This window comes from Tachyglossus aculeatus, assembly GCF_015852505.1.
Source record: "Tachyglossus aculeatus isolate mTacAcu1 chromosome 12 unlocalized genomic scaffold, mTacAcu1.pri SUPER_6_unloc_2, whole genome shotgun sequence".
In the NCBI taxonomy this organism is placed as follows: Eukaryota; Metazoa; Chordata; class Mammalia; order Monotremata; family Tachyglossidae; genus Tachyglossus; species Tachyglossus aculeatus.
Genome location: NW_024044829.1, coordinates 7,131,918 through 7,151,922, shown reverse-complemented (window position 1 = coordinate 7,151,922; position 20,005 = coordinate 7,131,918). Strand labels below are relative to the sequence as shown.

The following is a 20,005-nucleotide window of genomic DNA, read 5'->3' as shown; positions in this document are numbered from 1 at the left end:
AATAAAGAGTTTAAATAACAACCAACTGTAGGCCCAAGCCATTATCTTAGGAAGAAGTACACGATCACTGTTATCACACCCATCCTTTAATTAATTGATTTTCTGAGCAATCACAAAGTATTTTAGGTTACTTTCATAATGCAATTGATGTGCTTGGACATTTCTTATCTTACTGGACTGAGAGGTGAGGTTGTCTGGAGGAGATGTGATTCATTCATTTATTCATTCATTCAGTCAGTCACATTTATTAAGCACTGTGTGCAAAGCAGTGTACTACGAGCTTTTATTAAGCACTCAGCAATGTGAAATGATGTTCAATATACACTAACCACAGGCAGAAGAGTCAAGAGTCAAGCTGCTTTGGTCCCTACCTGTAGAATGCAGAGCTTTGCCCTTTTGGAGAAGCAGGGGTATGAACTGTGCTGAGTCCAACGAAGACTGAAAACAATGAAAGCAGTCTGAACCACAACAAGTGACAAGAGATTCAGGAGCAACATGGAAGCAACATGAAAGCCACATGGTCTAATGGAAAGAGCCTAAGTCTGGCAGTCAGAGGTTCTGGGTTCTAATCTTGTGCAGCCACTTGTCTGCTGTGTGTCCTTGGACAAGTCATTAACTTATCTGTGCCTCAGGTACCTCATCTGTAACATGGGAGTTCAATAATCCTCTCTCTGAAAGACTGAGAGCCCCATGTGCAATAGGGACTGTGTCTGATCTGATTATCTTCTATCTACCCCACTGTTATGCACAATGTCTGGCACAAAATAAGTGGTTAAATACCATTTTCACTATAATTCTTATTTTTAATCTCAATCATAGTTAAGGAGTGATTAATGTGTGCAAAGCACAGTACTAGCACTTGGGAGAGGTGGTAGACAAGTTCCCTAACTATACGGACCTTACAGTCTAAGTGATTTGGCCAATATGAATATGGCATCTAAAATTCTCATCAGCAATACTCATCAACTGCACTGCTTTAAGTATTCACTGGGGAAGTTTTCATGGAGTTATTTCAGACAACCTCTATGGATCCTAATTATGGTACTCATTTAGTGTATGTCAAAGCATAAGCAAAGCCTAAGGAAGCACTGAAGTAGACCAAATCATCACCACCACTACTATTTATTGAGCACTTACTGTGTGCAGACCACTGTGCTAACCACATGGGAGAGTTGGTAGATGCATTCCTTGCCTAAAGTGAACATATAGAGTAGAGGGGGAGACAGGTGTTAATAAAAATCAGACACTAATCCATGTCAAACATGAGACTCAAATCAACACCTACTGTTACAATTAACATCAATCATTGGTATTTATTGAACCCTTACTATGTGCAGAGCACTGTGATAAGTGCTTTGAAGAGTACAATACAAGAGACTTAGCAGAAAGATTCCCTGCCTACAATGAGCTTACAACTTTCACCCATGTTACTGGGAATATGTAGATAAATACTGACAAATTTGTGTGGAAGTATCTTAAATATTCCGAGTGATTTGCATAAATCTTGGGAAAGATGGAGTGGATGACTGCTCCAGGAGTATGTAAAACCGTTCCAATGAACCACGATGAGTTGAGGAATACGTAAGTTACATGACTTTTATTAATGAATTTAATGACAGAAACCTTGAATTGCATGTAAAAAGTATATGAAATGCATTAAGGGTTAATAAATAATACAGAATTAACAATATTTATGTTCTCATTGACTCTCAATCCAAGCATTCTTTTCCTAAGTATGAACCTTGGACTGTTCCATTTTGCAGATGAAATACAGATAGAGTGTGGGCCTGGGAGTCAGAGGTCATGACTCTTACTACTTCTCTGCTGTGTGACCTTGGGCAAGACACTTCATTTCTCTGTGCCTTAGTTCCCTCATTAGTAAAATGGAGATTAATCCTGTGAGCTCTACGTGGAACAAGGGACTGTGTCCAACCCAATTATCTTGTATCTACCTCAGCTCATAGAACAGTGATTGGCACATAATGAGCATTTAACAAATACCATGGAATTTATTCTCATGGGAGTTTTCCAGTGTCCCTAAACTGCAGGGCCATCTTTTTGGGTTATTCTTGGTCATGTACATGACTATTACTGCAGGAATAAAACCAAGGCAAATCAAACACTCCACATCCCCATATACCTTCCCTTAGAAATCTGTTGCCCATAGTTACTCTCCCCAGAATGCTGGTGAACCTCTGGACACAGAACAGAACTATTGCTTTCCCTGTTTGTGCATCTCTGCTGTATACTTCGATTTTTCTAGGTGCTACAGAATTTGTCCTCCTGACAATGATGGTATATGATTTTTTATGGTATTTTCTAAGCATTTACTATGTTCCAGGCACTGTACTAAGCATAGGTGTAGATACAAACTAATCAGGTCGGGCCCAATTAATGTCCCACATTGGGCTAATCACTATCTTTTTCATTCACTTATTCATTCAATCGTATTTATTGAGCACTTAGGGTGTGCAGAGAACTGTACTAAGCACTTGGAAAGTACAATTCAGCCACAAATAGAGACAATCCCTACCCAACAATGGGTTTCAGATGTGAGAACTAAGATATCAAGAAGAGAAATACCCAGCCCAAGGTTACACAAGAAGACGAGTTGCAGAGCTGGGTTTAGAACCCAGGTGCTTCAGACTTCCAGGCCCACACTCCCTCCACTAGGCCATGTGACTGCTCTTGTTATGTAGCCATATTTAACCAGCTTAGATAGAGCAAATGTATTGAGTCTCTAAACAGCCGTTTGTGATTTGGATAAAGTCAACAAGTTTTTTTCTGTGGCTTGCATCAGTACTGAAGTTGAGCTTCTGCCATAAGATGTTACTATGCTGATTGTAATGGTTCCTTTCAAGTTGACACTTCTGTACTATGTCAAAATCATCTCTCCGTCTTTCAGTCCACAATTCCTGCACCATCTCCTCCTCCCACCTCATTGTCATAACTGTGAACTTTGGATCTGCTATCCTCATGTATTCTCTGGCCAAGATAAGTCACTTAGGTGATATGGACAAGCTGCACTCCGTTTTTACTGATACGCTTAACCCGCTGATAGCCTGAAAAAAGGAGGGTACCACAGCTTTTAAACTAATACATCGACATGTGGATTCCTAAGCCAAGCCCCCAAGCCAAAGAAGAATTTTCATTATAGGTAGCAGCATATCAAATTTCAAAGGGCATGGGTCTGGGAGTCAAAGAACCTGGGTTCTAATCTCAATTCTACACATTTAGTTACTGTGACCTTCTCTGTGCTTCTGCAAAATAGGGATTCAACACCTGTTCTCTCTCCTCTGACCGTGAGGCCCATGTGAGACTTGATTATCTGTCCAGGCTCTTTCTATAAGTGTGTTACTTTCCTCTAATCCCTCTTGAATTTCTTACTGTTGTTCATGAAACACCTTTTAAAAGGTCAAGTTTACCTTCTATTCTATTTTAATCTACCAAATGATAACCCCACCTAAAACATGATATGCACAACCTGGTCTAAATAAACTGAATTGAGAAGCAGTGTGACCTAGTGGATAACCCGTGGGCCTGGGAGGCAGAAGGACCTGGGTTCTAATCTCAACTCCACCACTTGTCTGCTGTGTGACCTTGTACAAGCCACTTCACTTCTCTGTGCCTCAGGTTCTCATCTGTAAAATGCGGAATAAGACTGTTAGCCCCACGTGGAACATGGACTATGCAAAACCGAATTAGCTCGTTTCGACTCCAGTACTTAATACAGTGCCTACCTCACAGTAAGCACTTAGTACCACTAAAAAGTCTGATCAAAGGAACTGAATAAATGGGAGATCTAGATGTACCTATTTAATGAGATTTTTTTTTATTTTGGAATTAGAAGAATACTCTCCTTGAGCTCTGTTGCATACCGACAATTACTAGATGTCACTTCAATTATGGGTTTGCTTCCAAACCTAAGCCCATAATTGGATTTACAGACATGGGCAACATCTGTTTAAATACAAATAGGGGAGAAGTCCTCAGAAGAACGAGGTAGTGATCCTGGAAATAGGAGTGGATCAGGAGCAGCAGGAACTTGTCTGTGAGATGAAAAATCAATCTAACCTTCAACTTCCAGAAACTCCTAAATATTATTTTCTGATCTTCTCTTCAAACTTTTAAAATAAAACACTAGAACATTAATACATATCAGTAATTCTGTAATGCTACAAAATATTGTCTTCATGCTCTGCAAACAGTAAGCCCTCAATCAATACCATTAATTCATTGAGAAAATGCTCAACTTTGCATGTTGATGTCTTGGTATTTCATTTCTTCCTAGCCTGAGTTCTTACTGTTGTCGTCTATTTTAATTCTGAGAACAAGGAACGGGCCTCTGACATTTCTCCATGGTCTTCCCAAGAGCCCAGAATATTCCGTGCACACAGTGAGCACTCAGTAAATGATAAAAATGGGAATGTACCAAGTAATAGTGCCTGAGCAAAGTCATTGACTTTATACTTCAATAAAATCACCTTGTTACCTCCCCCAGCGCTTAGAACAGTGCTTTGCACATAGTAAGTGCTTAACGAATACTATTATGATTGTTATTATTATTATTGTTTTAAAAGTCACCTTCACATACCAGAGCCTCTCAGATCCTGGGGAGATACTTTTTACCCAGAATTCTCTTAAGCGCACCTTTCACCTCTTGATTCCTCAGACTGTAGATCAAGGGATTTAGCATGGGAGTGAAGACTAAACAGGAGAGAGAAAACAGCTTCTTGGTCTCAGTAAAGTAGGAGACTTTCTCTCAGAAATAAGGTGAACCCACAGACCCAAAGAACAGTGAGACCACAATCACATGGGATTAGGAGGTGGAGAAGGCTTTGTGATAACTCTCGGTGGAAGACATCTTCAGGATGGTGACGGGGATGCAAACATAAGATACAACAATCACTCCAAAGGGAAGTATAAGGTCGATAACAGTCATGGCTACACTGTATATCTCAAGCGTGAATGTGTCTGTGCACACCAGGTCTAAGAGAGGAGGGCTATCACAGAAGAAATTGTTAATTACATTAGGCCCACAGAAGGGCAATGAAAACATCATTGCAGTCTGTATTGTTGCCACGGGAATCCCTGATAGCCAGGAAGACAAGGCCAGCTTCAGACAGAACCTTCGGTTTATGATGAGTGAATAGTGGAGCAGATCACAGGTGGTGGCATGTCAGTCATAAGCCATCGTTGTCAGGATCCAACACTCTGCGGACCCGAAAAAGGAGGCAAAATACATCTGGGCTGCACATCCATCAAAGAAAATACCTTTATCCTTGGACAGGAAATTGGTGAGCATTTGGGGGATGACAGTGGTGTAGCTGATATCCATAAGGGACAGGCTCCTGAAGAAAAAGTACATGGGGATTTGAAGGGCAGGGTCCACAGTGGAGACCAACACTAAGAGGGAGCTTCCTATCAAGGTTATTAGGTATACTACAAGGAAAATCATTAACAGGATGACCTGAAATTCATGGAGGTTGGAGAAACCCAAAAGGATGAATTCAGTTACAAGTGACTGATTGTCTTCCCTCAATCACATTTTTTTTGGCAATGTAAATACAGAAATATCTGGGCCCAAAATATGTCCTCCGTTCAGGAAAATAATAAGTAGCAATTTTTTCAGAGTCCAGGTCTTCCCTATGAACATATTCTCAGAATGAACTTGGGTAGCTTGTTTGGTCAAGGATCAAGGAGGTGATCATAGCATGATATATATGGTGTTTAGGTTCTCAGTGTTCAGAAGCAATTTAAGGAGACTGGGGAAGTAGTGAAGTTAGCCAATAATACAAATTCTGCAAAGATATAAAGAGTTTCATTTTACCATCACTTTGCTATTAGTTTTTATCATTATTGAACCCACATTTTTCCCACTACACTAGATGTTATCACCTTTATAGGAACTAAACCTGCTGGGGTAATGAAATAATCACAACACCCCAATCCATGACTCCCACATAGAAATTTCTTCAACTTCTGGTCACACAAACACACCTCCACACATTGATCTACACCCTCACAGACAACCATCTGTACACAAACACAATTACACACATGCACACAGCCTGGGTGCTCATGTGCCCAACAAGGACTGGATGAAACTTTTTCACACAAAAACAACAACCAAAAATTCTACCCACTCATCTGTAGCCCCTGCCCAAGAATCCTGAGATCACTCCCTGGAGAGGCCTCATCCTGTACACACCACCTACCATCACTTACGATAGAGACCTGCCCAAGGACACTTAGATCTGTCCACCAAGAGGCCACAAAGCTTCATGGACAAACGAATATTGCCCAGGAAAATGATCTTCCCCATCTCCAACTTTCTGAACCATTGTGATCCCTTTCTCACACTCCTTCTCTTTTCTCCACCCCTACATTGATCCTCGGGGAATTCAAAATCTACATGGATGTTCCTGACAACCTTTCTACTGCCAGCTTTCTATCACTCCTAAACTCTACTCACTTCCTGTTCCACCTCAGCTCACCCACTCATTGACACACATTTGGACACACATTTGATCTCATCAACTCTAGTCACTGTAAAAACTGTACCCTTACCAAAGGTGAAATCTCTTTATCTGACCGTAGTGTTTTCACCTGGCTACTCTCCCACACACTTAATACGAACAAATCTGTCCTGTTCCACAATAGAAATCTCCAGTGTTTTGTCTTTGCCCAATTTTCTCCAATTATCATGCCCCCTTTAGCCTACACACAGAAACTACCGTCCCATGATGATCAAATAGACACCTTCAAAATCTCCCTCTCTACTGAATTTAACTCATTAACTCTGGACTCTCCTTGCCATTAGCCTTTTGATTTCATTTGACTGACCCATGGAAAATTCATCCTTCTGCCGTGGGCATCATCTACCTATTTTATGGTTGCTTCTGCATGTTAATTGTTAACTGCCCTCTATGATGTGATCATCATAAGCTTATTTTCTTATTGCCATAGCATGTTAATTGTTAACTGCTCTCCATGATGTCATCATCTGCTTATTTTATTATTGCTACTCCATTATTGCTATGGCATGTTAATTGTTAATTGTTAACTAATCGCTGTGCTGTAATTTACCTTGCTGACCTCAACATGAACTATCAATTCCCCTGCTCCCATCTGCCCCTCCCAGTCCTTACCTTCCCCTTCCCCTCTCCCACCCAGCTCTTTCCCTCCCTTTCCCCCGTCACCACCTCTCCCCCTCACCCCTCCCCAAAATCCCTCTGTACCATCTCCAAACCTCAACTCCTCCCTTAGAACCCCCTCCCTCCTCTTCTCCCCACCCCCCATCCCAGTTTTCCTTTCACATCGCCATCCCTCTTCCCCCTCTCCTTGCCCAGGCCCTGCCAACTCATTCCAATCCAAACACTCCCCAACCCAAGCACCCTTCCCCCTCCCTCCAGATCTGCTGCCAGGTGTGGCCTTTGTCACCTCCACTCCATTATGGGTAAATTATTTTTCATCCTTAACCTGTTATTTTCCAGATCTCTCCTCCTCCTCGCCCTAACCGAAACTTGGCTCAATGCGGTTGACACGGTCTCTTCTGCTGCTCTCTCCAGAGGAGTTCTCTTCTTCTCCCACTCCCCAAGACTTACCGGAAAAAGAGGAGGTGTCGGCTTCCTTCTCGCACCACAATGTCGGTTTTGCACTATCCTTCCTCCCCCTTCCCTTTCCTTCCCCTCCTTTGAAGACTATATTATTCACTTCTACCATCCCCTCCAGATTCTTGTAGCCATCATCTACCTCCCCCTTGGCATCACCTCCAATTTTTTTTTAACGATTTTGATTCCTTTCTCACCTTCCTTCTCTCCTTTTACATGCTCACTCTGATCCTCGGAGACTTAAACATCCACATGGATGTCCTTGCTGATTCCTCTGCCACCCGCCTTCTACCTCTCATTGACGCTGCCAAACTCATGCTCCACCCCACCTCACCTACTCACCAACCTGGTCACACCCTCGACCTCATCATCTCCTACCGTTGCACTATCTCCACCCTCACCAACGCTGAAATCCCTCTCTCTGATCAAAACCTTCTCACCTGTGTCCTCATTCACATTCCTCCCCCCGTAAATCTTATACTACTACCACACAGAGACATCTACTCGCTAGACCCCATCCATCTTTCTCAGCACATCACAACCCACCTCGCCTCCCTATGCTCTCTACACACTCTTGATGAGCAGATTACTGCTCTCAACTCCACCCTCTCTATTCAACTCAGCTTGCTCGCTCCCCTTTCCCTGCGCCGCTCTCGCACCACTGACACACAGCCTTGGATCACTGCCACTGTCTGCCTCCTTCGCTCAAAGGTTCGAGCTGTTGAACGCGGCTGGCGAAAGTCAAAACACCACTTGTTCACTTCAAGTTTATCATTTCCTGCCTTAAATCTGCCCTCTCCTATGCCAGGCAAAACTATTTTTCCTCCCTTATTGACACCCATTCCCATCATCCCCATCAGCTGTCTGTACATTTAACTCCCTTCTCAGGCCCCCTGTTACTTCCCCACCTCAATCCCTCACCCTCAATGGTCTGGGCTCCTATCTCATTAGTAAAATTAACTCCATCAGATCTGAGCTCCCCAAAGTCACCCCTCCCCCTTCTCCATCCCCTCTGCTCTCAACCCTCTCTTCTACTCTCCCATCCTTCCCACCAGTATCTTCAGATGAGATCTCCTCCCTCCTCTCAAGAGCTACTCCATCGACCTGTGCTTCAGACCCCATGTCCTCACATCTTATGAAAACTCTCACCCCTTCCCTCCTCCTTAACTTTCATCTTCAACTGCTTACTCTCCGCTGGTTCCTTCCCCTCTGCTTTCAAACATGTCCACGTCTCCCCCATCTTAAGATAAAACTCTCTTAACCCCTCTGCCCCTTCTAGTTATCACCCAATCTCCCTCCTATCCTTCCTTTCCAAACTCCTAGAACGAGTCATCTACCCTTGCTGCCTCGAATTCCTCAATGCCAACACTTTCCTTGACCCCCTCCAATCTGGCTTCCGTCCTCTACACTCCACCAAAACTGCACTCTCAAGGTCACCAATGACCTCCTTTCGGCCAACTCCAATGGCCAAATCTATCCTAATTCTCCTCGACCTCTCAGCTGCCTTCGACATTGTGGATCACCCCTTTCTCCTCAACAGGCTATCCAACCTTGGCTTTACAGACTCCGTCCTCTCTTGGTTCTCCTCTTATCTCTTCAGCCATTCTTTCTCAGTCTCCTTTGAGGGCTCCTCCTCCCCCTCTAATTCCCTGACTGTAGGGGTCCTCAAGGGTCAGTTCTTGGTCCCCTTCTGGTCTCGTTCTACACTTACTCCCTTGGTGACCTCATTCACTCCCACGGCTTCAACTCTAATCTCTACGCTGATGACACCCAAATCTACATCTCTGCCCCAGTTCTCTCTCCCTCCCTCCAGGCTCTATCTCCTCCTGCCTCCAGGACATCTCCATCTGGATGCCTGCCCACCATTTAAAACTCAATATGTCCAAGAGTGAACTCCTTATCTTCCCTCCCAAACCCAGTCCTCTCACTGACTTTCCCATCACTGTAGACAGCACTACCATCCTTCCCATCTCACAAGCCCACAACCTTGGTGTCATCCTCGACTCCGCTCTCTCATTCACCCCACACATCCAATCTGTCACCACAACCTGCCAGCCTTACCACAACATCACCAAGATCCCCGCTTTCCTCTCCATCCAAACCGTTACATTGCTGGTTCAATCTCTCAGCCTATCCTGACTGGATTACTGCTTCATTCTCCTCTCTGATCTCCCATCCTTCTGTCCCTCCCCGCTTAAGTCTATACTTCACTCTGCTGCCCGGATTATCTCTGTATAGAAACGTTCTGGGCATGTCACTCCCTTCCTCAAAAATCTCCAGTGGTTGCCAGTCAACCTACGAATCAAGCAAAAACTCCTCACTTTCAGCTTCAAGGCTCTCTATCACCTCTCCCCCTCCTACCTCCCCTCCCCTCTCTCCTTCTACAGCCCAATCCACACCCTCTGCTCCTCTGCCCCTAAACTCCTCACTGTGCCTCATTCTTGCCTGTCCTGCCGTCGACCCCCGGCCCACATCCTTCCCCTATCCTGGAATTCCCTCCCTCCGCACATCTGCCAAGCTAGCGCTCTTCCTCCCTTCAAAGACTTACTGAGAGATCATCTCCTCCAGGAGGCCTTCCCAGACTGAGCCCCTTTTTCCTCTCCTCCTCTCCATCTCTCCCTCTGCCCTACCTCCTTTCCCACCCCACAGCACTTGTATATATATATATATATATATATATATATATATATGTACAGATGTATTACTCTATTTATTTTACTTGTACATGTTTACTATTCTATTTATTTTGTTAATGATGTGCATATACCTATAATTGTATTTATTCTGACCATTTTGACACGTGTCAACGTGTTTTGTTATGTTGTCTGTCTCCTCCCTCTGGACTGTAAGCCCATTTTTGGCTAGGGACTGTCTCTATATGGTGCCAACTTGTACTTCCCAAGCGCTTAGTACAGTGCTCTGCACACAGTAATCACTTAATAAATTCAATGGCATGAATGAATCAATCAATCTCATACCACTATCCCACAGCCCTGAGACACCCACAGTCCATTTGCATCACATCTGTGTATGAGCCACAGAGCAGAGTCACAGAGCACTGTTGGAGGAAATCTAGATATCAGGCCGACCTCGTCCACCTCAAGGTCATCCTTGTGTGCTTTAACTCTGCCCAGCAAGATAATTTCTAATTCCTTATTGACACCCACGCCCATTGCCCTCAGCATTTATTCCAGACTTTTAAATCCCCCCCTCCTTGCCTCCCCAATCCCTTGCCCCTAGCGACCTGGCTACTTATTGCATCTAGAAAAATGTGATTTCCCTTAAACTTCTACTTGGTTTAAGTACCTGGGGCTTCTTCCGGGCAGGGAATGGTTTTACCGACTCTCTTTTGTTGGACTTTCCCAAGTGCTTAGTGCCGTGATCTGCAAACAGCAATTGTTCAATAAACCCCATCGACGATAAAGATGATGTGGGCGCATCTGATCTTTTTGAAAACATCATCTCTCTGGGGCTGGGGAGATCCCACCCCTCCAAGGGATGTGAGGTTTTGGAGGGTGTGCTTACGGTGGAACTCCCCTGATGCTCCTCAGTCCCTCCCCCCTCCACCCTCCTCGTCAATATTTCTCAGCAGTATCTCAAGAGGAGAGATCTCCTGCTTTCCCTCAAAATCCATTCCCTCCACTTGCACATATGACCCCATCCCTTTGCACCACCTCCTCCTTTCTTCTCTCCCTGACTGACACTTCAACTGCTCACTCTCCAATATCTTCTTCCCCACTGCTTTCAAATATGTTTATTCATGTCTTCCCATCCTAGAAAAACCCTCCCTTAATCCACTGCTCCCTCCAGTTATCACCCCATCTCCCACTATTCCTTTCCAAATTCCTCAATCATATTGCATAAAACCACTGTTTCAAGTTCCTCTTCTCCAATTCCCTCTTTGACCCCCTCCAATCTGGCTTCCCTTCCCTTCACCACCCTCTCAAAGATCACAAATGATCTCCTTCTTGTCAAATCCAACACCTCTATCCCATCCTAATCCTCCTCTGCCTTTCAGCTACAATCAACAGTGTCGATCTTCTCCTTCTCCTCGGCTACATTGACACTGTCCTGCCCTGATTCTCCTTCTATCTCTCAGGTGCCTCGTTCTCAGTCTCTTTTATGGACACCTCCTCTGCCTCTCTCCCCCTAATTGAGGCTGTCCCTCAAGTTTCAATTCTATTTCTCCTTCTATTCTCCATCTACACCCACTCTGTTGGAGAACTCATTCGCTCCACTGGCTTCAACTACCATCCCTATGTGGATGATTCCCAAATCTGTTTCCCCAGCTCTGATCTCTCTCCCTCTCTGCGGTTTTGCATTTCCTCCTGTACTCAAGACATCTTTACTAGGCTGTCTTGCCATCGAACTTTGCATGTCCAAAACAGAACTCCTTATCCTCTCAACCAAACCCTGTCCTCCCACTGACTTTCACATCACCGTAGACAACACCTGGGATAGCTCTATATATTCAACTGAAGTAGAAGATACTATGCTAATTAAGAAGCTACAAGAATGAAGGGTGAATGCTAGACCCACATTTCATTGAAATGACTTTTACAGAGTAATGAGTTAAAAGCAATGTTATTCTAAATAGAAAAAGATACTCAGTAAGCTTCTTAGTGGCAATCATACAATGCCTTGATTCAGTCTTTCAGGGGAAGTTACATTCCATAGGTAAGAAGTTTCACAGAGTGCTGCAATTTAATACAAATTCTTTGGAGTTGTTAAAGAAGGTCATTTATCTTTCAAAGGTGAAGTTCCAGTGCTTAGCATTGTCACTACGTTGACAAGTAACATCAGTCTGCCACCATACCAAGCATCAGCTCTGACCAAAACGGGAATCAAAGATTTTTAATATATGTTATACAATTTTTAGCTGTGCTTGGAATGAAGTACAGATCTTATGCTTAAAATGGTATGTTGCCTCTACAGCTAGGGACCCGCTCACCGCAGTCTGGGAGATTGCCTAAACTTCTCAGCTTAATTGATCAACAGAATAAATCTAGAATTCAGGGAGGAATCCTTCTTTTGCCTTCCTTGAGGTGAGTGGATAAGATCAAAAAGTATGCACTACTGAGGGATCAACATTTAGTGACTTTTGTTTGCTTCCTTCCAGTGGTTGTGGTAGTAAACATTCATTCTAATTTATTTATTGAAGTTTTTATTACGTTTGTTGACGTTTTTATCATTTTTTATCAAACGTTAATGAAAATTAAATTATATAACGGATTTCTGTCTGAGGTAATTGCTTGCAAATGGAAGATTAAAGCACAGCTAGGTATTTAATGGAGCAAATAGTTAATTTACGGGATTATTCTTTTTAAGTTTATAAACTTTTAGTATTTCATGTTATTGGTAGTCTGAACCATGTGTCAGAAATTTCCTCAGTTTCTCCATTTGAGTCTTAAAAACACCATTATTCTATTTTTCTCAGATGTTTGGTTAGATTTGGAAGGGGGAAGCTATTTTCAAGCAGATATTTGTAAATTTACTTTTAAATATATTCCTTTGTTACTATGGATCCATGGAAAGGCACTGGAAGGGATGAACTGGAAAAAACCGAAGGATCTAACCACCTTGCCTGTTTAATCTCATTTAGATATGTTTCATGTCTAATGTCTGAATTAAATCCTGCAGTTGAGACTCCTGAAAGCATTATCAGACCTATTGGAGTTACCAAAGTGTGATTTTATTACCACTGTTCTCAACAATGTCAAATGCTAGAGAAGAACCTTTAAAATTGTATTTCTCAGAATGCATTCTCGAATTGTCTTTTAATATATAAATATTTCACAATGATAAAAAAAATATAACTAGCTGTTATCCCTTTGCCCTTTGATTTTTTTTATTTTTAAGATGTTCCTGTCCATTTCCTAATCATTACATCTTGCCCCTAAGAATTTCCAAAATACTGAATATTACTTAACTTCTCCCATAACCAAGAGAGAAAGATCAAGACTGAGATATGTGTTTTACAGATGATGAAGCCAAAGGAAATAGGCATGAGCTGATGATACTAGTGATCATTATCAGCATTATTATTATTACTAAACATCTATTTGCCAAACACTGTCCTAAGCTATGTCCTAAAATCAAACCCAGTACCTGTACTACAATCTAAGAGAGATGGAGAAGAAATATATTATTACTATTTAAGAAGACCCAGAGAGGTTAACTGACATGCAAGGTTACACAACAGTCAAATCGCAGGGATGTCCTAGAACCCCAGAACCCTAGTTCCCTGAATCCCAGTAGACCACACTGCCTCTGTGGACCTTAAGATAACACTATCGGGATTTATCTAAAGCTGGGCCAGGCTACGCAAGATCATGCTTTCAGTCTTGGTAGGGCTATAGTTCTGGAGTGCTTGACCCAGTATTTGCTTAGTACAGTGTCTGGCACATCGTAAGCACTTAAAAAATACCGTTATTATTATTATTATTATCCCCTTACTTCTAGATCCTGTAAGAGGCAGGCTGGACCTTTGGGCCTTGAGTCCACCTGGCTCTGGAACCACTCTGGCTGAATTTCATCTACCACAGTGCTCAGTTCAGTGCTTGACACTTAGTAAGCCCATATCAAATACAACAATGATGATTATTATCTGGTCCCTAAGAGGGGCCCTCCCCACTGAATTGGTTCATATTGATATTGGCAGAGAATCAGTTCCCCCAGCTGAGTCTACCATCTCCCCACGTCTAAGGATGGCCACAGAGGCCAGAATGATGCCAGGCTGTGTATTGAGTGAAACCAACACAGAGGTCTCCATGAGTTGGTGGAACCACTATGCAGATGTTAAGCCCCTCTACATTAGCGGCAACAATCAACCAATCATATTTATTGAGTACTTACTCTGTGCAGAGTACTGTACTAAGTGCTTGAGAGAGTACAATACAACAGAGTTGGTAGAAATATTCCCTGCCCAAAAATCCTCGGAAAAGGGTCCTAGGTCACCTCTGTTCAACTGAGGCAGGGCAGCCACTGCTAGATGTAGTGAATTCCAGATAAGGAGATGATGATTATGGTATATTAAGCACTTACAGTGTGTCAAGAACTCTTCTAAGCACTGGGGTAGATACAAGTTAATGGGCACAGTTCCTGTCCCATATGGGGCTAACAATGAAAGGAGCCAGGAGAATGGATATTTAATCCCCATGTTACAGTTGAGGAAACCGAGGCAGAGATAAATCAACTGATTTGCCCAAGATAACAAAGAAAGCAATTGGCAAAGCCGGCATTCCAACCCAGATCTTCTGACTCTCAGGGTTTTGCACTTTCCACTAGGCCATGCAGCTTCTCAAGAAGATGGATGTTGCCTTGGGCACATAGAGTATTGTGATGTCACATGAACCATATCGCCAAACTCTGCAGATTTCCCATCAACCAAAAGAGTTATGCCAGAGGAACTCCTGACTGCTTCCCTATTGATTCATTCCTCTCACATTTCCTTTCCAGGTCTGTGAGGTTGGAACTACCAAGGTCAGCAGAAAATGGGTTCTTTTTCTGTACAGGGTGGAGAACAGGCTAATCAAATACTGGACTTCCTTGTATACAAGACACCTGGCCACCTTGCTGGGAACAATTTTGGAATCTGCGGTCCTGGGCAGTCTTGGGCAAGGCACCAGACCAGAGAAGACCTAACCTAAACATGAGGGAATAAAATGCAAGGAGTGTAAACAGGTGGACAAAAGAAAGATTTCAAGTATGCAATGATACAAACCTGGGAGAATGTGTCTCGAAACTCTGTTATATTGTATTCTCCTGAGCACCTAGTACAGTGCTCTGCACCGTGTAAGTTATCAATAGATAATATTTGTTGATCATTATTATCATTATTATTAGCAAAGCAACATGGCCAGTGGAAAGAGCATGGTCTTTGGAGTCAGAGGACCTGGATTTCAATCACAGGTCTTCCAAATGCTTGCTATATGACCTTGGACAACTCACATAACTTCTCCATGCCCCAGTTCTCCTGTTTGCCCTCCTACATACACTGAGCCCCATGTGGGACAGAGACTGTGTCCAACCTAATTCAGTCATATCTAACCCAGCACATAGAACTATGTTGAACACATAGTAAGTGCTTAACAAATACCATGAACCAAAATGAAAACAGCTCACCTTGGGGATCATTGGTGGACAGTTAATAGACAACAGGAAAGATTTAACCAATCTTTTTATTCTCTTTCTTTTTCCCTGATTGCTGGCCTGCTTCTCTGGACTCTGGGAGTGGCCTGAGACCACCAAGGTTAGGAGTAAGAAAGAAGACAACAACGGATAGGTGGCAAACTTCGAGATAACTCCATCAAGCAACTCAATGTATTCAAGTTGGGATAAAAGGGTAGGCTTAGTCAGTGAAGTGGCTACAATGGGGGAAGAATGCTAAAACATTGTAGCAGGGCAAGTCCAAGTAACCATAAGGATTTTTAGACTAGCAACACTACAGAGCCACCATTTCAGAATTGACAGCCAAGGTCAAGAGCAATTTGGTTTCGGTATCTTCATTAGAAGTTTACAAACCAAAACATGCCCACCCCAGGTTTGCAGAGTTCTCCTTCTGAAAGAGAAATCTGAAACAACTACACTTTTAAGTCTGAGAACACCGACTGAAACAAGAACTATGTTGACTGTGTTACCACTGTACGTTCCATAGCAGGTAGCAGAGTCAGTTTCATCTCATGTAGTTATTCTAAAATAAATCGTATTTATTGAGCGCTTACTATGTGCAGAGCATGTTTTCTGGCCTGGTCCTGCTTCTATTTTCCTAAACTCTTCACCACCAACCATGCCACCCACATTCCTAGAATCTGGATCAGGTTGCTTTGACAACAGAAATCCCAGTTACCTAGTGACAGTGCGATTGTGGACATGGGAGGTTTGCAAATGAATTTTATCCTGAAAATTTTCTATGTCCAATAAAGACAGCTTTATTTCAATCTCTTCACATGTGTTCCATTGAAATTTTTCCATCAACCTAACTTCAAACTCCAATGCCATTTTTCAATTTATTTCATTCTAGATCAAATTCTAATTTTCTTCTTTTTTCCACCTTTATAGCTAGGTTTTTATAGTGCAAATTGTTCTGTCCTTTACCAGGTAAAATAAGATTTCGAAGTTCTGTAGAAATAACAATCCTAGTACTGTAACTGATTTCTGAAGCACTGTTCTTTGGAATTTTATGCAATGCACCTCCTATTGAATCTCCACTGCAGAAGTAGGGAAAATAACCCTAGAGTAGGACTTCATCAGTTAACTTTTATTAACTGTGGCCTTCGACACTGTGGACCACCCCCTTCTCCTCAACATGCTATCCAACCTTGGCTTCACTGATTCCGTCCTCTCCTGGTTCTCCTCTTATCTCTCCGGTCGTTCATTCTTAGTCTCTTTTGCAGGCTCCTCCGCCCCCTCCGATCCCCTTACTGTGGGGGTTCCTCAAGGTTCAGTTCTTGGTCCCCTTCTGTTCTCGATCTTCACTCACTCCCTTGGTGACCTCATTCGCTCCCACGGCTTCAACTACCATCTCTACGCTGATGACACCCAAATCTACATCTGTGCCCCTGCTCTCTCCCCCTCCCACCAGGCTCGCATCTCCTCCTGCCTTCAGGACATCTCCATCTGGATGTCTGCCCGCCACCTAAAACTCAACATGTCCAAGACTGAACTCCTTGTCTTCCCTCCCAAACCCTGCCCTCTCCCTAACTTTCCCATCACTGTTGACGGCACTACCATCCTTCCCGTCTCAAAAGTCCGCAACCTTGGTGTCATTCTCGACTCTGGTCTCTCGTTCACCCCTCACATCCAAGCCGTCACCAAAACCTGCCGGTCTCAGCTCCACATATTTGCCAAGATCTGCCCTTTCCTCTCCATCCAAACCACTACCCTGCTCATTCAAGCTCTCATCCTATCCCGTCTGGACTACTGTATCATCCTCCTCTCCGATCTCCCATCCTCTTGTCTCTCCCCACTTCAATCCATACTTCACACCGCTGCCCAGATTGTCTTTGTCCAGAAATGCTCTGGGCATGCTACTCCCCTCCTCAAAAATCTTCGGTGGCTACCAATCAACCTACACATCAGGCAGAAACTCCTGAGCCTCGGCTTCAAGGCTCGCCATCACCTCTCCCCCTCCTATCTCACCTCCCTTCTCACCTTCTACAGCCCTGCCCGCACCCTCCGCTCCTCTGCCGCTAATCTCCTCACCGTGCCTTGTTCTCGCCTGTCCCGCCGTCGACCACTGGCCTACATCATCCCCCTGGCCTGGAATGCCCTCCCTCCCCACATCCACCAAGCTAGCTCTCTTCCTCCCTTCATGGCCCTACTGAGAGCTCACCTCCTCCAGGAGACCTTCCCAGACTGAGCCCCCTCCTTCCTCTCCCCCTCGTCCCCCTCTCTATCCCCCCACCTTACCTCTTTCCCTTCCGCACAGCACCTGTATGTATGTATATATGTTTGTATGTATTTATTACTCTATTCATTTATTTTACTTGTACATATCTATTCTATTTATTTAATTTTGTTAATATGTTTTCTTTTGTTCTCTGTTTCCCCCTTCTATACTGTGAGCCCACTGTTGGGTAGGGACCATCTCTATGTGTTGCCAACTTGTACTTCCCAAGCGCTTAGTACAGTGCTCTGCACACAGTAAGAACTCAATAGATACGATTGAATGAATGAATGAATGTATAAAGAATGCAGTCACTGATTTGTCTACGGGGAAGGTGCACACAGGCCTCATATACATGAAAATGTAAGGAACAAATAATAAGACAAGCACAGTGATGTGGGAGCTGCAGGTCGAGAGGGCTTTGTGCCTCTTTTCCAAACTCAGGGATTTCAAGGAGCACAGGATAACTGCACAGGAGAGAAATAGCAAGAAAAAGATGATCACACAGATGTCCCCACCATTGCCAGCCACTGATAGGCCAATGAAGTAGGTATCGGTGCAGACGAGTTTCAACAGAGGGTATGTATCACAGAAAAGTGGTCGATGAAATTGGGGCTGCAGAAAGGCAATCAAAACATAAAGAGAAGTTGTTCCATTGAGTGCAGAAAGCTTCCTACCGAGGCCAATCCCACCATCAGTCCACAAGCCCACCCATTCATAGTTGTCATATAATAAGAGGTTTACAAATGACCACGTAGTGGTCATAGGCCATGAGCACCAGAACAAAGACCTTGGAACCTCCAAGTAATTGTTCCACAAAGAGCTGGGTCATATAGCCCTTGAAGGAGATGGTTTTCTTCCTATAGAGTAAATCTACAATCATCTTGGGGGCCATGGCAGTAGAGTAAAAGGCATTCATCCAGGACAAGTAGACAAGAAAGAAGTACATGGTGGTGTGTAGATTCTGGCTAGCGATTACTGGCACCACAGTGACCAGGTTCCCCACTATAGTTATCATATAGATGATGACAAAAAACACAGAAAACACTTTCTGTACCTCAGGATTCTGCGATAGTCCCAGGAGAATGAATTCAGTCACGTTGCCTTTGCATTCCATCTCTTCCTGTGAAGGAGGTCAGCTCCCAAGTGAGAGCCTGTTTACCTGCAAATATAATGAAAATTACAACTGAAGAAGTCTTGGATACAAGCGGAGCTGCTCTTTGTAGGATTTTAAAGGTTCCATTTCAATTATCTCATTTCTTCCTTGTAAACTCTTTGGTTATTAGATGGAACTCTTTAGCTTCTTCATTTTCCAAAGGGGAAAATGAGTTTTAGTGAGGTATCATAGCAACTCAGTGGCTGAATTGAAATTAGAGGGCAAATAAAAACCAGATAAAAGCCAGAACCTAGTGCAGTGTCTTTGCTACATCAGTGAATTCACATTCAGGTAGCCCGGTCAGTCAAAACAATAAGATTTCCTGTCTCTGACTAAGAGCAAGAAAAAATTTCCCAAACTTCCATGAATTGTTGACTTTCTAAACAGATTATCTACAATGCTACTTGACTCTCTTCACCTTGTGGACAGGGAACCTGTCTACCAATTCTGTATTATTGTAGTCTCCCAAATGCTTAATACAGTGACAGGACACAGAAAGCACTCAATAAATACGATTGATTGAATTATAAATAATGGCAAATGAAATACTTATATCTGAGGTAAAAATATTCCTTGTTACATTGCTCTAGTATTGTCATCAAACAATTCCTGAATGCTGATATTGTCCAAATGTTTTAAGATATACAGTCCTTGCCAAACCTAATTTTTAAATTCTCAATATATTTTGGTTCATTTCTACATTTTGCACGTGAATAAAATAATGATAAGAAAGTAGTAATAGCGTGGGTGTAATGCCCTGTTTTGGGTTTTATATTTTTTATGGAATTTGTTAAGCACTTCCCATGTGTCAGGCTGTGTACTAAGTGCTGAGATAGAAACAAGATAATT

At 43.1% G+C, this 20,005-nt stretch overlaps 1 protein-coding gene across 1 annotated transcript; it reads right to left on the bottom strand.

Annotated features, from left to right (window-relative positions):
* Positions 1-3,003: 3,003 nt before the first annotated feature.
* LOC119921315 (olfactory receptor 4A15-like) lies at positions 3,004-19,117 on the bottom strand. The gene is made up of 6 exons (XM_038741603.1): positions 18,752-19,117; positions 18,519-18,615; positions 13,193-13,262; positions 5,275-5,351; positions 4,849-4,989; positions 3,004-3,062 (listed from the first exon to the last, which is right to left on the bottom strand). The coding sequence occupies exons 1-6, from the start codon at positions 19,115-19,117 to the stop codon at positions 3,004-3,006; spliced, it is 810 nt and encodes a 269-aa protein (XP_038597531.1).
* Between the last annotated feature and the right edge of the window lie 888 nt (positions 19,118-20,005).